This window comes from Natator depressus, chromosome 1 (genome assembly GCF_965152275.1).
Source record: "Natator depressus isolate rNatDep1 chromosome 1, rNatDep2.hap1, whole genome shotgun sequence".
NCBI lineage: Eukaryota > Metazoa > Chordata > Testudines > Cheloniidae > Natator > Natator depressus.
Genome location: NC_134234.1, coordinates 196,859,400 through 196,881,497, shown reverse-complemented (window position 1 = coordinate 196,881,497; position 22,098 = coordinate 196,859,400). Strand labels below are relative to the sequence as shown.

Sequence of the window (22,098 nt, the reverse complement as noted above, 5' to 3'; positions counted from 1 at the left end):
CCCCCATTTTACACATTGAGATACTGAGGCACAAATAACCTGATTTTTTTTTTTTCCAGAGGCGCTGAGCATTAAATCGCCGTTTGAATTCAAGTGGAGCTGTCTGTGCTCAGTTCTTCGGAAAATAACCCTTGGCAACTTGCCCAAGGTCACCCAGGAAGTTGATGGCAGAGTTCTGTTGCCCAGTCCCCTCCGGTAACCACTAGAAAACACCCTTCCTTAATTGAGAGGGGAAATAGTCTAGTATGAACTGTCTTAAGTTCTAGGAGGCAAGTGAATGTATTAAATCATTTTAAAAAGAAATCTTAATAAAATTAGCCTTTGAGCTGATTAGGATTAGTAAGGTTTAATAGTGTTTTTGTAATTCCATTTAACTTCCTTATTTTTTTCCCTGAAGTAATTTACTTATCTTACAACCTGATAATGGGAAAATGCTGAACAGGTTTCGTCATAAGAAATCCATTTCAAATTTAACTTGTGGTCCATCTGTCTTTATAATAAAGCAGTATTTCTCAAGCTGGTGGTTGTGACCATCAGGGGAGTTGTGGGATGGGTTTAGGGGGGTCGCAAATGCAGGGTTGGTGTTACGGGGTGGCAAACAGGGCAGTTGCCCTGGGCTCCACACCACAGGGGGCCCCGCAAAGCTAAATTATATGCCTCAGCTCGAGGTGGTGGGGCTCGTGTTTGAACCCCAGGTGGTGGGGCTTGAGGCTGAAGCATGTAACTTAGCTTTGTGGGGCCCTGGGAAATTGCCCTGCTTGCCTCCCCTTAATGTTGGCCCTGAGTATTATTCATAATTTACTTAATGATATCTAAGGTAAGGGGTCCCAATTTTTTCAGGTCTTGGGGGGGGCAATTATTTTTAAGTCCAAAGGGGGGGTCGCCAGCACTAAAAAGGTTGAGAGAAGATTTATGGCTGCAGAGTAGTCTACAGAATGTGGTCTGTGCTGGCTAAAATCTGGATTTAGCTAAACTACATTCAAGTTAATATTTAACACAACTGGAGGTAAAATGAGTATTTTTAACTTTATCAAGCTTTGGGAGGAGCCCATTTGGTTAAACAGTAGTGCAGAATAAGTGCTTGCTCAATATGCCCACAGTGGTGAATAAGAGAAGTGTTGGCAACGTTGTTTGGGTAATAAATGTTTAATAGGCCATTATATACTCAGAATGTTCAAGGTAAATTCAGAAGGTGTGCTCTTTGGAACCTTCATGCAAACTACTTGGTAGTAGCACTCTCTGGAATCAGCTGGCTGAAGGTCACTGTTTGCCTTGCCTCTGGTTCCAAGTAGGGCAATTCTTGCTAAAATATCTTGCAAAAGATTATTAAGAGCTGGGATAAACTGAAGAAATTTTAAATATCATATTGGACTTTAATTATAGCTTGGAACACTGTTGACAGCTATAGTTCAGGATTTGTGAATGTTTCCTTTCAAAGACTGTTTTTTCAGTTGTTGGTAACTTTCTGAAATTTTCCAAACTCGGCCTCTACTGGAGGATGAATATTTAGTGACAAGTTTGAGTAAATATGGGGCTGTTACTTTTGAAAGTAAGGATAGTAGGGGGGAAAATACACGGTTCCCAGCATTAAAAAAAGAAAGTCTTTCAGAGTTGTTTTGAACAGCTTTAGTGCTGAAATAGTGGGAGGCTGAATGCTGAAATTTGACCGAGAATTTATAGAAGAGGAGTTCCTTTCAGGGTTACCATGAACACTAGTTTTGATTTGGCCAAGTTTTGAGCTTTGGAAATAGTTACATGCATAGTAAGTGCCCAATCCCTCAATGAAATTCACAGGGGTGCCACATAGGCTCGAGGGTCTGCCTGCAATCATCACATTACAGGATCAGTACCTAAATGTTTAACAATGAATGACAGCAGTATTTTTAACTCTGCCCCTTTGACTCTGATTTTGAAAAGCACAAAAGCCATGTGCTCAACTTTAATCATGTGAGTAGCCCAAGTCATGGGATGAGTCATGTTTAAAGTTAAGCATGTGTTTTAAGTGCTTTGCTGGATCACAGCTTAGCTATACTTCCACTGAAATTAATGGTAAAACTCTACTTGACTTCAAGTGGAGCAGAGTTAGGCCAGTGCTGAGCACTTTTGAAAATCTCCCTGTAGTCTTTCATTATATCATCAAATTTAGTTTTTTCAAGTGATACGTTATAGTGTAACTTTTTTCTACAGCCTTGTAAGATGCGTCTTGTAATGTATACAGTGAATGAGGTAGGGCTCCTGTAAAGACCTTGCCTCAGTGGTGTATACAGAGCAGTGCACTGGTACAGGTTGAACCTCTCTGGTCTGGCAACATCAGTGGTCCGGCATGATTTTAGTTTGCTAAATGTCCGCCTATTGGGGGGCAAGTTTCCCGCTGTCCGGCAAAGTCCCGCCAATCCTGGCTCTCAGTGTTCTGTGCTGTTATTTAGCTCTAATTTACCCCTAAATATGTCTTCTAAGAGACCAGCAGGCAGTGGAAGTGTTGGTAATGCTGCTAAGCATAAGCATGTATCAATATCCATATAGCAAAAGGTGTAATTGTTGCAGAAATTGGAAAAAGGCACATCGGTACGTGCCTTGTGTGAGTTTTACAATGTACGGTCATCTACAGCGTATGATTTGAAGTTAAAAGAATCAAATCCTTAAGCTTTTTGCCAAAAGAGACAGTAAAAAAAAAAAGTATGAGTGTTTGTAAGATATTGAAGGAGCAATTTAGATAGTGCACTTATACATGGGTTCAAGCTTCGTTGGAACGAAGGTGTTAGCATTTCAGGTGAGATGATGATGGTACAAGCAAAAATATTCCACAGAGAACTTAACCTGCAGCATGAGTTTGACTATGCACAAGGATGGCTTCAGAAATTTAAAAACAGGCATGGCATTCGTCTACATTGTGTGTGCGGTGAAAAAAGAAGTGCAGATATGGAAGCTGCCGCTAAGTACGTTGACAGATTTGCACAGTTAGTTGCAAATGAGTAGTTCTCCCCAGAGCAGGTATACAATGCCGATTAAACTTCTCTCTATTGACATTGTATGCCTAGGAAAAACATTGGCTACTGATGCAGAGGGGCCAACATCTGGTACGAAGGAGTCGAAGGACAGGGTAACTGTCCTTGGTTGTAGCAATGCAGCAGGCATGCACAAATGCAAACTCATGGTTATTGGGAAAAGTGTGAACCCAAGGGCATTCAAAGGGGTGAAAATATTCCCAGTGATATACCATGGCAACAAAAAGGGATGGATAACGACAAATCTATGTCTCGAGTGGTTTGAGAAATATTTTTAATGTAGGCAAGAGCCTATTGCACCTCAGTAGGTCTGGATCCAAAGCGCCAAATTGTGCTGATTCTCGACAATTGCTCTGCCTACTATAAAGCAGAGCTGCTAGTCAAAGATCATGTGGTGGGGTTGTATTTACCCCCAAACTGTACCTTACTGATTCAGCCTTGTGATCAGGGTATCTTACAATCCCTTAAGTGTACGTACAAGTCCGAGTTTATGCACCAATTGCTGGTATCACTTAATGATGGGAAGAGTTTGACAACATTTAGGAAAGAATTTAACCTCAAGGATATGATTTGGACACTAGTTAGAGCCTGGGAAAGAGTAACTCCATCTACTCTGAAGAATGAAAGGCACAAATTGTGGCAAGCCCTTATGTTCGAGGACAGTCCTGACGTCAATGATGAGTCCGAGGTTCACTGGATTTCAGTATCTGAAAACCAAAAAATTGTTAGTGTGTTAATGGAGTATGCCAGCAGTATGTCCCACCCTGTAGTGCTTGAGCTGCCCAAGGATTTGGGAGAGGAAAACTTCTAGACTGGATGGAAGTCGACAAAGATGCACAACTTGCTAGTCAAATGACGGATGAAGAAATTGTGCAAATGGTACAGCAGGGAGAAAACGAAGATAATGAAGAAGCCAGTGATGATGATGATGAGGATGTTGCACAAAAAATTTCTATATTCAGTTGGCAACAAATTTAATAGAAGGATTGGAGCAAAAACATTTCATTTCTGAGCAAGAGATCATGTCTCTCTACATGATACGAGAAAAATTCATTAAAGAAAAACCAAAATACATGAGACAAGACAAGCTGGAAGATTGGTTAAAGGTAGCGAACAGGAGCGGTGAGCAGCACTCTAGAGTCAAAAATCCTGTTGCCTCCACTTCATCTACCCTGGATATACCTACAGCAGAGACCCCAGATGTAACTCAAATGTAATTTGAGTCCGCAGTTCTTGTCACATCACTTTGGAAGCAGAATTCAGGCATCATTTTAAGTGAGTAAATTATAGATTTACCTGTATTATTATCTCTTTCTTTTTCATATTTTATGGGTTTTTTTATGCTTTATCTACTTATTTTCTTGTGCCAATACAGTAAAATTGTGTAACAACACTAACACTTTGTTATGAAGAGAGTCGGTAAACCTTGGCTAGGCGGCGTTGCAAGCGTTGTTCTGTTTGTTCCCCTTGGTGAGATAAAAATAAAGAGACCTGCTTGTTACAATATTGATCTCCTGTGGTTCGGCACCAGTCAGGTCCAGAGGGTGCTGGACTAGAATGATTCAACCTGTACAAGATCAATCATAGGACTGGAAGGGACCTCAAGAGGTCATCTAGTCCAGTTTCCTGCACTCATGGCAGGACTAAGTATTATCTAGACCATCCCTGACAGGTGTTTGTCTAACCTGCTCTTAAAAATCTCCAATGATGCAGATTCCACAAGCTCCCTAGGCAATGTATTCCAGTGCTTAACCACCCTGACAGGAAGTTTTTCCTAATGTCCAACCTAAACCACGCTTGTTGCAATTTAAGCCCATTGCTTCTTGTCCTATCCTCAGAGGTTAAGAAGAACAATTTTTCTCCTTCCTCCTTGTAACAACCTTTTATGCACTTGAAAACTGTTATCATGTCCCCTCTCAGTCTTCTTTTCTCCAAACTAAAGAAACCCTTTTTTTCCCCCCCAATCTTTCTTCAGAGGTCATGTTTTCTAGACCTTTAATCATTTTTTAAAAAAGAATGAAGGATACTTGTGGCACCTTAGAGACTAACAAATTTATTTGAGCATAAGCTTTCGTGGGCTAAAACCCACTTCATCAGATGCATGCAGTGGAAAATACAGTAGGAAGATATATACACACAGAGAACATGGAAAAATGGGTGTTGCCATACACACTATAATGAGAGTGATCAATTAAAGAGAGCTATTATGGTTTTTTTTTCTCCTGCTGATAATAACTCACCTTAATTGATCGCTCTCATTGCAGTGTGTATGGCAATACCCATTTTTTCATGTTCTCTGTGTGTGTGTGTGTGTGTGTATATATATATATATATATATATATCTTCCTACTGTATTTTCCACTGCATGCATCTGATGAAGTGGGTTTTAGCCACGAAAGCTTATGCTTAAATAAATTTGTTAGTCTCTAAGGTACCACAAGTACTCCTCATTCTTTTTGCTGATTCAGACTAACACGGCTACCACTCTGAAACCTTAATAATTTTTGTTTCTCTTCTCTGGACTTTCTCCAATTTGTCCACATGTTTCCTGAAATGTGGCACCCAGAACTGGACACAGTACTCCAGTTGAGTCTTAATTAGCACGGAGTAGAGTGGAAGAATTACTTCTCCTGCCTTATTTACAACAATCCTGCTACTACATCCTAGAATGATGTTTGCTTTTTTTGCAACAGTGTTATACTGTTGACTCATATTTAGCTTGTGATCCACTATGACCCCCAGATCCCTTTCTACAGTATTCCTTCCTAGGCAGTCATTTCCCATTTTTTGTGTGTGCAACTGATTGTTCCTTCTTAAGTGGAGTACTTGCCTTTGGCCTCATGTGTAATCGAAATCTGAGGAAAAAATTGCGTTATATATAGTGTGTGATCCTATAACTAGACTTCATTGTAATGTGTGCATACAAAGGGGCAGAGGTAAGGTTCTACATACAACTTTGAGGTTTCCTGACCTCTTTGTGTCTAACTGCACAAACCGAATGCTCTTTTAAAATGAGATTTTTAAAAAACAAAACAATGTATTGTAGAGACTGTTCATAAATGCTTCATATCGGAAGTTCTGTTTGCTGTCAATTTTACAAACATTTTCTTAACTATAGCAGATTGACACAAAAGCCGGGTAACTTGTTTAAAATAAATTGGGACGACCTGTCTTGCCAGTTGTGGAGAAAGTTGTAGGCTTCAAACGTCCTATTGGGCTCTGCACATCTGTAGTGCCTTTCATCTCAGGGTTCCAGAGAGCTAGGATAAGTTTTTGTACAGAACCCCAACAGAAGAGGTACTACCTCTACTTTTAGATGGGGAAACTGTGGCACGGGGGTGTGAAGTTGGTCAGCAAATCAGTGAAATAGCTGAAAACAAACCTCAGGAGTCCTGGCCCCCATCCCCACTTCCTGTCTTTGATTAATCATTTTATTTAGCAAACCAGGATGTTTAACAGACGACTAAGTTTCTTGTCTGTTTTTGCTGAAAATTGACTATAGGGGTGTCATAAATATAAAGGGAAGGGTAACCACCTTTGTGTATACAGAACTATAAAATCCCTCCTGGCCAAAGGCAAAACCCTTTCACCTGTAAAGGGTTAAGAAGCTAGGATAAACTTGCTGGCACCTGACCAGAATGACCAATGAGGAGACGAGATACTTTCAAAGCTGGAAGCGGGGTGGGGGACAAAGGGTTTGTCTATCTGTGTAATACTTTGCTGGGACCAGGTCGGGAACGCTCTTCAGAACTTCTGTTAAGTTAGTAAGTAAGCTAGCTAGAAATGCATTAGATGTTCTTTTGTTTAATGGCTGGTAAAATAACTGTGCTGAATGGAATGTATATTCCTGTTTTTGTGTCTTTTTGTAACTTAAGGTTTTGCCTAGAGGGATTGTTTATGTTTTGAATCTGATTACCCTGTAAGGTAGTTAGCATCCTGATTTTACAGAGGTGTTTCTTTTACTTTTTCTTTAATTAAAACTCTTCTTTTAAGATCCTGATTGCTTTTTCCTTGTTCTTAAGATCCCAGGGTTTGGGTCTGTGTTCACCTATGCAAATTGGTGAGGATTTTTATCAGGCCTTCCCCAGGAAAGGGGGTGTAGGGCTTTTGGGGGGAAGATGTCTCCAAGTCGGCTCTTTCCCTGTTCTTTGTTTAACACGCTTGGTGGTGGCAGCATAGGGTTCAAGGACAAGGCAAAGTTTGTACCTTGAGGAAGTTTTAACTTAAGCTGTTAAGAATAAGCTTAGGGGGTCTTTCATGCAGGTCCCCACATCTGTACCCTAGAATTCAGAGTGGGGAAGGAACCTTGACAAAGGGTAGAAGAGGAACACTTATTCCCAGGTGGTGCTTTGGCATTTTTTAAAGTAGCTTAACTTGACATGTTCTGTTTCTATTCTTTGCTTTATTATTTTCCATGCCATTTTTTAAAGATTCCAAGTCCTGGTATTTTATATAATTTTGCTCTCTCTTCAACTTTGTAGGATAGCCACCTGGGATTCTGATTGCCTCATTTATTGTGATTTATTATTATTATTATTATTTGCATTACTGTTGTGCCTAGGGCTCCCAGTCATAGACCAGGACTCATTGTATTAGACACTGTACAAACAGAGAACAGAAAGACAGTCCCTGTCCCACAGTTTGCATCTAAGGGCATGTCTATATGGAGACTTAATGTGTGGCAAGCTGGGGTGTAAATCTATAGCTCTCTAGCCTGCCATGCCCTAAGTCCCCCATGTGCACCTTGCTGTTGTTTGAAACAGCAGTAGATCAAATCATGCTGCGGAACTTTTAGTGTGTGGTATCAAGGTCCACATGATCAGTTACTGTGCAGGAGCTAGTGTACTGTACATTTCCACCCCAGCTTGGACTAACTCTCTGTATAGACAAGTCCTTGTCATAAGATGAGATGACAGACGGATACAGACAGATAGGGGAGTACAAGGAAACAATGGAAGAAAAACCTAACAAGTGGGTGATGGAGACTGGCATCAAAGGCCAACTGGAGGTGGAAGTCAACAGCTCAGTAGCAAATGAAAGATGATAGGTTGAGTGGGGATAGAATGTGAAAGTGAACACGAGCAGCTTGTTTTTGATGCAATAGGGAAGGGGGAGACTGGACAGATTCAAATAAGGCGTGACATGGTCAAAGCAATGGGGTAGGAGAATGATTTTTGTAGCAGCATTGTGAATGGATATGAGCAGGGCAAGATTGTGTATGTCAAGGCCAGAGAGAAGGATGTTGCGGTAATTGAGTTGTGGGATGATGAGAGTTTTAGCTGTGTGGATGGATACGAAAGGTGGTATCTTAAAAATGTTGTTAAAAAAGAATTGGCAACATTTAGACACACCTTGAATGTGAGGCTCTCGAAAGAGAGGTCTGAGAAGATGATACCCAGGTTATGGGCCTGTAGTCTTAGCATATGTGCAATGTGCCTCAGGTGGCACATGACCAAGATTTATCACCAAATTTGGTCCACTGGCTGGATCATTAGTTTCTCCAGTTTGGGCTGGCTGGGACAGGTAAAATGGTGGTGTCCACAGTGATTGAGAAAAAAGGTAGTGGGGTGGTTTAGGGGGGAAAAATGAGCTGTTTTGGCTGTGCTGAGCGAGCAGTAATGGCTAGACATCACAAGATGTCCGAGACTGGCCGAGAGTTCAGTTTGGTCCGAAAAGACAGGTCTCGAGAAGATATATTGGTAGATCTGTGAATCATAAGCATAAAGATGGTGGCTGACTTTGTGTTTCTGGATGAGAATATTCAGAGACAAGATGTAGCATGAGAAAAGAACGGGATCAAGGACCGAGTCCTGTGGAACATGCAGAGAAGGTTGGAAGGTGGCTGAGGACGATCCGCTGAAGGAGCAATTAGAGAGGAAGGAGAACCAGGAGAGGTCAGAGTTTCAGAAGCCAAGGGAGGACAACATTTGAAGAATAGCCTGGTCGATGGTGTCAAAAGCAGATGGCAAGTTAAGGAGGGTGAAGCTGGAGTACTGGTGTGAGCTTTAGCTAGGAGGAGGACATTGGAGACTTTGGGAAGAGTGGTTTCAGTTGAATGCAAGGGGCTGGAAGCATCATTGGAAAAGGTATAGGATGGAATTGGAGGAGAGGAGCTCCAAACAGCACATTTAATGAGCTTAGAGATGAAAGGGAGCGGGGAGATCAGATGATAGTTAGAGACACAAGTGGGGTCAAGGATGGGTATTTTTAAGATGGGAGAGATTAAAGCATTCTTGTTTTGGGAAGGGAAGGAGCCAGAAGAGAGTGAAAGGTTAAGGAGAAGAGTAAGGGAGGGATTGAGTGTGGATCCCAGGGAGATCAGGAGGTAGGGTGGGATCATTGGTGCAAGTGGGAGGCTAGAGGAGGAGAGCAGATGCAAAACTTTTGCATCTGTGACAGGAAGAGGAAGCAAGAATTGTAAGAGGTGAAGGGAGGGCAGGCTGAAGGGAGGGGGAAGTTCATGTCCTATTTTGTCAGTTTGTCATTAAACAGAGGGGAAATGCTCCTAGATCTATGGTTAAATGTGACCGCCTTTAATAGCCAATTAAAAGCCTATATTTTATTCCAGTGTTCTAAATTCTTACACACAACAAAATAATGAAGCAAGTAACCTGCAATGTTGGGCCTGCAATACCCCAAATAGAGAGATGGTGTTTATGATGACCTAATGCGTTGCTCTAAAAATTATTAGAATATCCAAAGTTGAGATTTGACTTCAGACTTTGCAGTGAGAACTAGGGATGTGATGAATATTTTATTAATATTACCTTTGTATACATGTAGAGCAGGGGTAGGCAACCTATGGCACGCGTGCCAAAGGCGGCACGCAAGCTGATTTTCAGTGGCACTCACATTGCCCGGGTCCTGGCCACTGGTCCGGGGGGCTCTGCATTTTAATTTAATTTTAAATGAAGCTTCTTAAACATTTTAAAAACCTTATTTACTTTACATACAACAATAGTTTAGTTATACATTGTAGACTTATAGAAAGAGACCTTCTAAAACGTTAACATGTACTACTGGCACATAAAACCTTAAATTAGAGTGAATAAATGAAGACTCGGCACACCGCTTCGGAAAGGTTGCCAACCCCTGATGTAGAGAGTCAGTATGGTCTAGCAGTGAGGGCTGGGAATGAGTGGAATTAGCACCCCTAGGTTCTGTTCCTTTGCTTTCCCACTGACGTGTTGCACGTCTCCTTTGAGTTCACTTCACTCCACCTGGCTGCAAGAGGGCAGAAGGCTGTTGAGCTTACTGTTTCTGGGACTGGCCTGCTCAACATTACTAAAAGGCAAGGCAGATGGCACCCTGCTGGAGAAGAGCCATGGAGAAAGGCTAGTAACACTTCTGCTTCCAGCGGTCCAAGGCTATTGCTCGTGGGTCTTGCTAGAAGGGTGATCGTGGACCCTCTGGGGGAAGGATGAGCTTTACTCCTGGGGCATGCTTGGGAAGAGTATGCATGAATGATGCTACTTTTGGGGAAGGTGGTTTTAGCTCTGCCTTTGGGTCATGAACATTCTTCAAGAGGCTGTAGGTAATATGTCAGCAACCTTCTCTTCCCGGCGCTGAAGCACCGTAGTAGGAGGGGCCTGATCTGAATTGGTAGTTGACTCATAGATGTTTCATTAGGTGATGAATTTCAATTGGTTAATATACTAGGCATTTTTAGAGAATTAATACTTTGTGATTTCCCAGTTGGAGGAATGGTTCTTTGTCATTCACAGGAAGGCTTATAGGCAGTAGTGTTGTAGCTGTGTTGGTCACAGGATTTTGGAGAGAAAAGGAGGGTGAGGTAAAAAAAATTTTTTTATTGGACCAACTTCTGTTGGTGAGAGAGAAGCTTTCGAGGTTCTTCAGAGCTGTTTGTAAGCTCGAAGGTGTGTCTCTCTCACCAGCAGAAGTTGGTCCAATAAAACAGTGGTTCTCAACCAGAGGTACACATACCCCTGGCGGTATGCAGCGGTCTTCTAAGGGGTACATCAGTTCATCTAGATATTTGCCTAGTGTTACAACAGGCTATAGAAAAAGCACTAACGAAGTCAGTATAAACTCAAATTTCATGCAGACAGTGACTTGTTTATACTGCTTATTCTTGTTTATACCATACACTGAAATGTAAGTACAATATTTACATTCCAGTTGATTTATTTTATAATTATATGGTAAAAATGAGAAAGTGAGCAATTTTTCCGTAATAATGTGCTGTAATGCTTTGATATTTTTATGTCTGATTTTTTAAGGTGAAACTTGGGGTACACAAGACCAATCAGACTCCTGAAAAGGGTACAGTAATCTGGAAAGATTGAGAGCCACTGCAATAAAAGATATTACCTCATCCGCTTTGTCTCTCTACTACGAAGACTTAGTCATCTTTTAGAGGCTGAAAACACATCCACAAAAAGATCCATTTAGGCTGATACTGAGTAATAATGCTTCCAAAGAAGGGTCCTTCACTTCAGCCTTCTATTTGGAGAGCAGTATAATATACTCAACCTAAAGCATCTCTGTTCAAAACAACAACACATTCTTTTTTATCATGATGATTTTATTTTATTATGAAGTGGTTATGTTCTCTGTTTTGATCTGTTATAGGTAGGCTTAGCGACATTCAGTTTTTATTTTTGTTTGATTTTGATTTGTAATACCAATTTTGACTATTAAGCATTTTCCTTACTCTGCCTATCTGTATATTGAGATTATTGATGGAAATATTTTTGTTGGTTTGTGTATGTGCAGTGAAATTGATGTTTACCAACATCTGCCAATTAAAAAAAAGAAATCCTTCCAAGCCTGATACAGGGTCTGATCCTGTAGACAGAAGTGGTGATGAGCTGAGGAATCTATTTATTTATTATCCTATTTAAACAATACTCTATTAATAAACTGTTGCCAAGGAAGGAGGCAAGGGGCCATGACAGACTTATATTTTCTGGAAGTGTTTGTTTTGTTCCTGAAATATACACCATGTATATATTGATAGTGTAGCATGATCCTTACTTTGTGTAAATTGAAAAAGAGGAGGTGAGTGGAGACCTTTTAGGAGAGCCTAGAGGTATCTTCCCAGGGGAAATTAAAGGAGGAAGAAAAGTATCAAAAGGCAAAAGATACAATCTCATCTATTTCAAAGGCAATAGTACTGCTCTTCTGAAGTATTTTTATTTTGCCCCAAGAACAAGTTGTCTGGCATGGCTTGGGGACTAGGGTAGGAATTCCATCAGAGGTGAGGAAACCTTCCCTTTAATTTGTGGGAAGAATTTTAACAAGTGGATTCCAGGAAGCCCCCTTCAGCAGTTTTTTCTGTGTGTATTAGCCATGTTCCAAGATCAGTCAAGATTGAACATTAAATTAATAACAACAACAAGGATATCCCACTGTGAATGAGAAATTTGAGATTGCATGTGTCTATGCCAAATATTTTTTTTAAAATTGTTTGCAGGCAAAATTCTACATCCTGGCTGCTTCTCATCTCATCACATATTTAGGCAGTATACATTTTGAAAAGGTCAGGCTCCATTGACCCATTATTCAAGTCAAGTTTGAAATACTGTATTGATGATTATAAGTCATGTTGTTATAAGTAATTCCAAACGGGAGCATTCCCTTAATTGCAAATTGCTTATACTATTTAGAAAGGTATGAAACTTTGCATTTGGGAATTGAATTTCTCTTCATTTAAAAAATAGAACACTTCTACAGTGGGAGACTTGTCCCCTGCTCTTGGGGTGCTGCTGCTGCACATAGCAATTTCCAAGAAGCAGCTGATTTTTATGTCTGTACTTTTATGCTCAGGGCTTTCCCACAGCAGAGAGTAAAAGAAATACAGCCATCAGAACATTAAAATGAAGATTTTGGACCTAATCCAGTTTCCACCGAAGTCTATGGGAATCTTTCCATTGCTTCAATGAGAGTTAAATCAAGCCTTTTGATTCCTTTTAACGCTGTCCCTATTTGAAGATAACTGGATAAGGGGGTTTGGGGAGCAACAGACAAAAATCACTCTCTTATAACCTAATAGTATTCTCTTGACTGCCAAACGGATAAATATAGGTAGAAGAGAGAATGGACTGGTGTCAAATATTTCACACAAGGTGAAGTTCCAGGTAACCAATACAAACAGAAAAGAGACTGGAAATGTAATAAAACTGGAAGATACACTCACTGCAGTGTTACATAGTACTGCACTCTTTTCCAATATTGAGAAACTTTCTGATAGTGTCCCACATGAGATAGTTGCTAAGCCGGAATTGAAGGGGTCATAGTACATGGAGACTGATAAGTAGCGAAAGTAGAGATAACTGTTCCCACCAATGCAGTTGTGAATCACAAAGGTTACTGCGCAAAGCATTATATTTTTTGTGATCTATAAACCATCAGGACAAGAAACAGTAACCTTATATTTGCTGATGGGACAGAATTATCTGTTTAATGGACAAAGAGCAAGGGACATAAAAGATAAGATCTTAGAAGCAAAGCTGTATTGTCAATATTATAAGAAGGGGATTGTATGCATTTTTCCTCTGTTAGCCTGTGATAAGCCCAAGAGCGCATGTGCCTTCAGGAAACAGGGATCAGGGACTGGGGAATCCAGTAATTTGTTTTTCCCATTTTGAAAGAACATTTCTCACTGCTACAGCCTAATAAAGGAGAGGAGCAATAGCATCTAGTAAGCACACTTGGAAATGTTTTTATATAGCGCCTGAAAAATATACTGAGTATGTTGATAGTATAGCTCAGAGCTCAGCTTTTGTAGCTTGAAGGGCATGTGGTGGTTTGAGGTATCTTCATGTGGGAAAATATCTGTTACTTGGGGCATTGTGGCTCATTCCAAAGGCAAAAAAATGCTCTCCGTCAGTGGGTTTGAGAGCCCCAGGGATAAATCATTCCTCCCAGAGATGATTTAACACTAGTCTGAGAGGGATCAATTCCATCAAAGGTTGGAAAATCACCCCTCCTTTCTATTCAGTTTGGTGGTGACATTTTAATAAGGGGCTCCAAGGAATGCAGGAGATTATGAATCAGGAGATCTGATTTCTATTCCCAACTCTACCACTGACTTGCTGTGTGACCCTGGACAGGTCACTTAAGGCCTGATACTATTCCCAGTGAGAGTTGGACCAAGCACTTAACCTCTTTGGGCTTCAGTTTCTCCATCTATAAAATGGGCATAATACATCCCAGAGGTGTTGTCAGGGATAATGTATTAATGTTATAAAGCTTGAGAGCCTTGTTTTTCAGGTGTTATAGATGGACAAAGTATAATAAAAATGACATTCAATGGTAATGAATTTGGCAACATTGCATTTACAAAGGCAAAGTAATACCTGTTGGGCCAATTAAGTTGGTCTGTATTTGCACTGATGCTTTTGAAACCAAAATCTGTCCCATTCTGTCCCATGCAATACCAGGGCACAAGATAAAGGTGAACAGGATCTGCAGAGTAGTGTTACTCCTAAAGATGAACCCAAGAAATACTGAGGTGATGCTGGTATAAAGAATAAAGTGCTTTGTGGAACCTGCCCCCAGTGTAACATCCCCCGTTATGGATCGTATGTGCTCTTGGAGCAAAACAACAATTCACAGCCATGGCATCATTTTGGACACACTAATGATGCTGGACACCCAAATGGCCATGATGGCAAGGAATGCTTTCCCCTGACTGGCTACAAGATTGTGGCCCATTGTGAACATAACCTCCTGGTACTCAACTCTCTGTACTGGCTTTACAGGGAATGCAGAGCCCTATCCTAATCTGGAAAGCCCTCTTTGGGATTGGTCCTCACTACCTCTTTGTCTGTGACCGTGACCTTCCATGATAATTGCATTTCACTGGGACGATGTGACTTTCAACCAGTCAGTGCAAGAAATAGCACTTTCACAAGAGATGAACCTAGACTGTGCAAGTTAGTCCCACTCAAGCTAACAATGACCATTGGCTTCACCACTCTGAGAACTAAGTGCAAGATTTGTATTTTTAATTTATATTTCTCTCAATAAATTCATCATGTGTGCACACAGTCACACAACAAACCCATCCACTCACTCTCACTTACACGTACGTAAATATAAACAAGCAAAACCTATCAACTAAACAAGTGATTTTTTCCTACAGAGTGGGAAAAAATAAATCTTTTTCTTTGTCTTTAAATACCATGGGTGAAATCCTGGCACCATTGAGGCCAGTGGTAAAACTTCCATTGACTTCAATGAGGCCAGGATTTTGTCTTTGGAAGGCCTTTGGATATTAAGAGGAGAGGGCAGTTTAAGTACCTTAATAGATACAGAGAACCTAAGACTATTAGTATGCAATTGTAAAGCACCTACACAATTTTGTTGTCATAACTATAACAAGGTTTCACTGATGGGAAAATTATGAGTAGTAGTCCTCATTGTACCATTGGGTTTTACTGGTGAATTACAAAAGGGTGGTAACAGATGTTATAAAAATATAATTTTTTTTGCAATGGTGTGTGTTTGGAATGTGGAGTAGAAATTATTAAAAGGGCTAAAAAAAGTGAGAATTTTGTTTTGAGAAGTAGAGAGAAATATGTAGGGTTACCTGAATAGTTTTTACTTGAACTGTTCACAACTAATTGATGTCACCTTTTACCTAAATCATTTAAAATATTTCATAGGACGACTGCATGGCTTTAGGGATTGGTTAAAAGCTATGAAACCTTTTGTGTATAGGACACCAAGTCAAATCTAATCCAGATCAGTAATGACTTAAAGTTACTGCTATCTGTTAGAAGTTTGGAGGGCTGTGTGAAATAAATTGGTGTTTGTCTCTGTCTAATCCCTTTGAGATGAGTGTTCACATAAATTAACCCCCTTTTGGGATTGGCTATGAATGGTGAACACTCCTCTCATCTCTACAGGGTCTCCTCCAGGTCAGGGTTTGAAGCACATTGATGGGACTGTTGCGGAGCAGGTGGCCCACGCTGTACTTGCTCTGTAGATAGAGGATTTCAGTCTTCAGAACAATCATAGGACTGGAAGGGACCTTGAGAGGTCATCTAGTCCAGTCCCCTGCACTCATGGCAGGACTAAGTATTCTCTAGACCAGTGATTCTCAACCAGAGGTACACATATCCCTGGGGGTACATAGATGTCATCCAGGGACTACATCAACTGATGTTTGCCTAGTTTTACAACAAGCTCCATAAAATGCACTAGTGAAATCAGTACAAACTAAAATTTCATAGGGACAATGACTTGTTTATACTACTCTCTACACTGAAATGTAAGCACAATATGTATATTCCAATTGACTTACTTTCTCATTTTTAGCATATATTATAAAGAAAGCAATTTTTCAGTAATAGTGTGCTGTGACACTTCTATATTTTTATGTCTGATTTTGTAAGCAAGTAGTTTTTGGGTGAGGTGAAACTTGGAGGTACGCAAAACAAATCAGACTCCTGATTGAGAGCCACTGATCTGAACCATCCCTGACAGGTGTTTGTCTAATCTTAAAAACCTCCAATGATGGAGTTTCCACAACCTCCCTAGGCAATTTATTCCAGTGCTTAACCACCCTGACAGGGAGTTGTTTCTAATGTCCAACCTAAACTGCCCTTGCTGCAATTTAAGCCCCTTGCTTCTTGTCCTATCCTTGGAGGTTAAGGAGAACAATTTTGCTCCCTCCTTGTAACAACCTATTATGTACTTGAAAACTTTTAGCATGTCCCCTCTTCTCTTCTCCAGACTAAACAAACCCAGTTTCCTTCATAGGTCATGTTTTCTAGACCTTTAATCGTTTTTGTTGCTCTTCTCTGGACTTTCCCCAGTTTGTCCACATTCTTCCTGAAATGTGGCGCCCAGAACTGGATACAATACTCCAGCTGAGGCCTAATCAGCGCGGTGCACGAAGTAGAGCAAAAGAATTACTTCTCATGTCTGGCTTACAACACTCCTGCTAATACATTTCAGAATGATGTTTGCTTAGTTTTTTTGCAACAGTGTTACACTGTTCACTCACATTTAGCTTGTGATTCACTATGACCCCCAGATCCCTTTCCTCAGTACTCCTTCCTGGACAGTCATTTCCTATTTTGTATGTGTGCAACTGATTGTTCCTTCCTAAGTGGAGTACTTTGCATTTGTCCTTTATTGAATTTCATCCTATTTACTTTAGAGCATTTCTCCAGTTAGTCCAGATCATTTTGAATTTTAATCCTATCCTCCAAAGCACTTGCAACCCCTTTCAGCTTGGCATTGTCTGCAAACTTTAGAATTGTATTCTATGCTATTAGCTAAATCAGGGGCGGGCAAACTTTTTGGCCTGAGGGCCACATCGGGTTTCTGAAATTGTATGGAGGGCTGGTTAGGGGAGGCTGTGCCTCTCCAAACAGCCAGGCATGGCCCAGCTCCTGCCCCCTATCTAACCCCTGTGTCTTCTTCATGACAATTTTATGTGTAGTATGCTCAGAAGCAATTGTAATCCTGACCGCTGATAAAGCTTCGTTATTTCCATTTTGTTATTTTAGGGAGCTGTTAGCTCTTACTGTTTCCTATCCTTAAAATAATGTTAATTCTTTCAAATTGTTCTTTACCCTGTGCTTCCTAAACTTGTAAATGAGTCTCTTTTGTGAAGGAGTGCTTGTGATTTTTTTCAAACCAAAATTACTTTTTTACCTTGCCGTGGGCACCGTGTTAAAGATGCATGCTGAGGGATAGTCATTTTTGCCATTCAGGTGAACAACCAATGATGGCCTGCAATAAATATCTGCTGAATAATAAATATAAATGATTAATAGACAACCTGTTCAAAATCTTATACACTTTACTTGAGGCATTTTAAAATCAATATCATGTTGAAATGGCTTGCAGAATTCTCATTTAAATTGACCAGTCCAGGCAAAAAGTTGATTTGCTCAACTTTCCCATGAAGATGCTGATGACTATACTGAAAAATCTATTTTTTTTTATTTTTTTATTTTCTTGTTAAAAACTCATTTGCCTGAGGAAACTTGAGGTGGAAATTTTCAGGGTTGTAGTAAAATGAAAATTGGCAGCATATCTCTAGTGACTAATTTATTTTACAGACCTGCAGTAATGAAAAATACAGCTATGTGCAGTATTAATACAAAGATGGCTCTGATTAACAACCATGTGACTTTACTGTTTGTTCTTATTCATAGATCATTATTCAGCTGTTAAAACTGGCACTGTTTGTTTAAGAATCAAAACAACATGGTAAAGGATGTTCAAAGAAGGCCACATGGAAATTCACTGCAACCTAAACTATAAAGTGACTTGTGCTGCTTCGCAATATGAGTCACTGCTAGGCAAATAACTCAAGCAAATTACTCGAGCAATTTTATTTGTTCTCTTTTCAGCATCACTATAGAGTGTTAAAGGGTTAATAAATAATTCCTAGTTCTTATATGGCACTTTTCATCAGTAGAGCACAAAGTACTTTACAGAGGCGATCTGTATCATTAACCCCATTTTCCAGGTGGGGAAACTGAGCCATAGAGAGGTGAGATGAGTGCTCAAGGTCACTCAGCAGTTAGTGTCAGAGCTGGGAACACAATTCAGGCCTCCTGAGTCCCAGTCCAGGGCTCTCTCTGTTAGACAACACGGTCTACAATACTACACTCCTCATATGTTTTTGAAAACAAAGCTGCAAACTCGATAATGTAGTTCAGTTGTGGAATTATTCTTCATTATCTCATTCTTTCCCATTGCTTCTCATATTAGGACCTGATTCAGTAAAGTGCTGAGGTTCATCTTTAAATCCCATTGAATTCGCTGGGATTTAAACCTCTGCTTAAATGGCTTGCTGAATTGAGGCCTTAGGTCAGGGGTTCTCAGGACAATTTTTTTGGTGGCCTCAGAGTGTGGCCAACAACTCTTGCTGGTGGCCACTCTCTCACTTTTTCCTAAAATAGTTAATCAGCTTTAGGAAAAACACAAATATGCACATATACACGTCCAAATCATTGTAATGTATTTATTGCTTGCTCGTAAGTCTGCTGTGAAAAGTGATATTAACAAACATACAAGTATTACTTTTCACAGCAGATTTACTCAGTCCTGCCAAGCCTGGGGACAAATTTTAAGCCCTGGATGGGGGTAGGGTGACAAGTGGGGGAGGCAGTGCAGGGCTGGACCCTGAAGCCCTGCATCTGGAGCCTGGGGCCTGCCACTGCGCAGCTGGAGCCTGGGGATCGAGCCTGAAACCTCTCGGCCAGAGCCTGCCACCCCACCACCCCAGGGCTGAAGCCCAAAGCCAGAGCCCCAGTGCTGCTGGGAAGGTGGGAACTCACCAGCTGCCTGGTCCTTCCGCATTGTGCCCCAGGTGTCAGCACCAAGGTAGGGCATCCAGGAGCAACAGGGAGTGGGAATGGCTGCTACTTTGCCTCTTCCTCCCCACAATCACAGCCCAGGAGGCTGTGGCCACAAGAAAAGCCCCTGGTGGCACTCATGTGGCCATGGTGGCCGCATTTGAGAGACGCTGCCTTAGATCCTAGTAATGTTTTTTGTGTCTAGCTGTACATATGCTGCCACTGGCCAGCTTCTAAAGTGCTAGCTTTGTTGTCTGGATTGTATTTTCAGTATCTAACACTTAGTAGCATTAGCAGTGATGTCATCACATCATGCTGTCTTGGGAGCAGGAGGGGAAAAAGATATAAATGCAGCAAATTGCCTACCAGTGATCATTTTATTTAATGCTGATAGTTTCTGGCCCACATGCAGCAGTCTAATGACCTTCCTCTGGGGGCAATTTATCCTTAACTTAAGTAGAAGTAGGAGCAGGAGCAGGACCAGACCCTTCATGCTTCTGCACTCTCTAGAAGCTAATATGCATTTGTTCTGTTCCACCGCTTAGCGGGCAGTGTTTGACACAACTGAAATGCCACTGTTTTCCAAAATTTGAAAGTTAAGTCCTACTTAGTGCCAACTTGAAAATCTTAATCTTTTATATGATATATATGTGTGTTAGACTTCAAAAAGTGTATAAAAGTGAAAGGGGATGGCCTGTTTGAGCTTTCTAGAGGGTTGGGATCCTTGAAACATGCTCCCCCTTCTCCCAGAAGTAGAGGCCGAAAAGGAATAGTGATGAACTAAATGAGAGACATTAAAAACAAAGGCATAGGGCTGTCAAAAGGAAAACACAAATGTGCCTGTGGGGGGAGTGAGAAGTGCAGGCTCGACAGCCTTGGAGTTGGAAGACCTCTGTTCCATGGAGTGACAATCACACAAGCAGTGGCAGTGTGTGCAAGTTGTCCTCTAACATACCTCAACCTTAAAGTAGAGGGACTACTCTAATGGTGAGAGGGGAGTGCAGTTCATGTCTTTTCTACTGAGAATGCAAATGAGGGAGACAGTTAGTGGACATCTGTCCACTTGGAACCGGAGTAAAACTGACAACTTATTTCACAGGGAATACTGACACACATCAGATGGTAATGACATTCAGTTACCCATCCTCTTATATTGGCAATTTAGAAGCACTTGTTTTTTGTTTAAACCAGTTGACTAGGAAGAGCTTTCCTCTGAAGGCTGGATGTAATATGAGACACAATGACGCAATACATAACACGTTTTGCAGCAGTGGGAAATGACTTGCACTAGGCTACTTTGTTTGAATACCATCAGCTGTTTCAGTGTGCTGACTATTTAAAGGACATGTTCTTTTACCAATATCAACGGAGCAACAGTAGAACTGTTGCTTCTTTTCGATGTAGAAAGTTCAAAAAGGTTGGAATGGGGCTCAGGGGCGGGGTGGGGCAGAGGGGCAGGGATGGGGGTGAGTACTTGGGGGGGGGGGAGGGATCAGTTTATTGTAGTTCTGAATTTCTATTTATTGTAAATATTTGCATTGTTCAGAGATTGGACTGAGTTGCAATGTTCTTATCCAATTATGCACAGAGTTTGGAAGCATTTATGTTAGAGAGCAATGGTTGAGCCCCAGATTCTAGACCCGAATTTCCCCAAAGATCAGGGGTGTATTCAGGTCTGTCTCTAGCAGTGTTGAATTGAAACTGTATAACTAATCAAACAGCATCCAACACCCCCTGCAATTCCAAATGTTTGTTAAAAATACTTTATTTATGAAGTAAAAATAAAATAATCATTTGAAGAAGCATATGAAATGCCTGCAGGTTTCTCTTTGTTTCCCCCCCGGTAGTAGCAAACTGATTATCTTATTACCGTTGTTGGACTACAGAACTGGTCAACAGTTGTGACGAAGTGTTACCACTTATCCTAGGGTGGCCTCTACATATTTCCACTTGTAGCATGTGTCCACCAGCACGAGAACTCTGAAACTTTTAGAAAGCAGCACCCTTTGGTATTGCCCTTTCACAGTACTAAACACTCAGAGCTGAGGTTATAAAATATGCGTGCAATCCAAAGCACCTCAGTTTCTTCCTTTTGGCAGCCAGCTATGGACATAGGAACCTCTCTGTCTCTGGAGTTAGGTTTTAAACCAGACTTCTTGCCAATTTTTTATCTGTAAATAGTTCTTGGTAGTTAGGTTTTTAGGTAGTTTAGGTTCTTTTGAGACTCTTCCCACATCATTGTGCAGTTTGAATCCCAAACTGGCGTTTGTCTTTGTTCCAGGCTTTACAGCAAACCCACAGGCCAAGGTTTGAGGTGTGCATTTTGTCTTTCCTTTTTACTGGAGTCTGTGCACAGCTAGTGCCTCATGTGCCTGGCAATGCCATTCTTCTTGCTCATTCTCCTGATTTGCGGTCAGATTTTCACACCCTGAGTCAGTATAGAAATACAAACCTGGCTCCAAGCCTTTTAATGAAGGAGGGTCTTTCACTTCTAAACCTCCTCAGTGAGCAAATCAAACCTTCAATGCCAGATTCAACCTAAGGCACCCTTCTGGACCCACTTTTGGTGAGGCTGCCACATTGAGCCAGTCAGGTGCTAGAGGGACAGTCATTGCCACCTCTGAAAATCATCTAGTGCCAACATCTCAAAATTGAGGTCTACCTATGTTCTGGAAAACGTTCAAGACTCTTTTCCTTTCTCCAGTGCCTTGGATCCAAGGGCTCAAATGGGTAAGATTGTGAGCAGTGATGAAGTCCCTCACATCCAGCTAAATTTGGTTAATTTCAGAAATGTTGTAACCCTG

General features: G+C 41.0%; 1 protein-coding gene across 3 annotated transcripts in view; it reads left to right on the top strand.

The window, feature by feature from the left end:
- NME7 (NME/NM23 family member 7) overlaps positions 1-22,098 on the top strand; it is a 159,286-nt gene that overhangs the window by 12,931 nt on the left and 124,257 nt on the right. Inside the window, exon 1 of one of the 3 annotated variants that reach the window (XM_074973643.1) lies at positions 20,593-20,711. The exons of the other annotated variants lie outside the window; for them this stretch is intronic. Coding sequence (XP_074829744.1) covers positions 20,640-20,711 — 72 coding nt within the window. The 5' untranslated portion in view covers positions 20,593-20,639. Of the gene's footprint in view, positions 1-20,592; positions 20,712-22,098 lie in introns of those variants that run through there. 3 annotated transcript variants of the gene reach the window in all.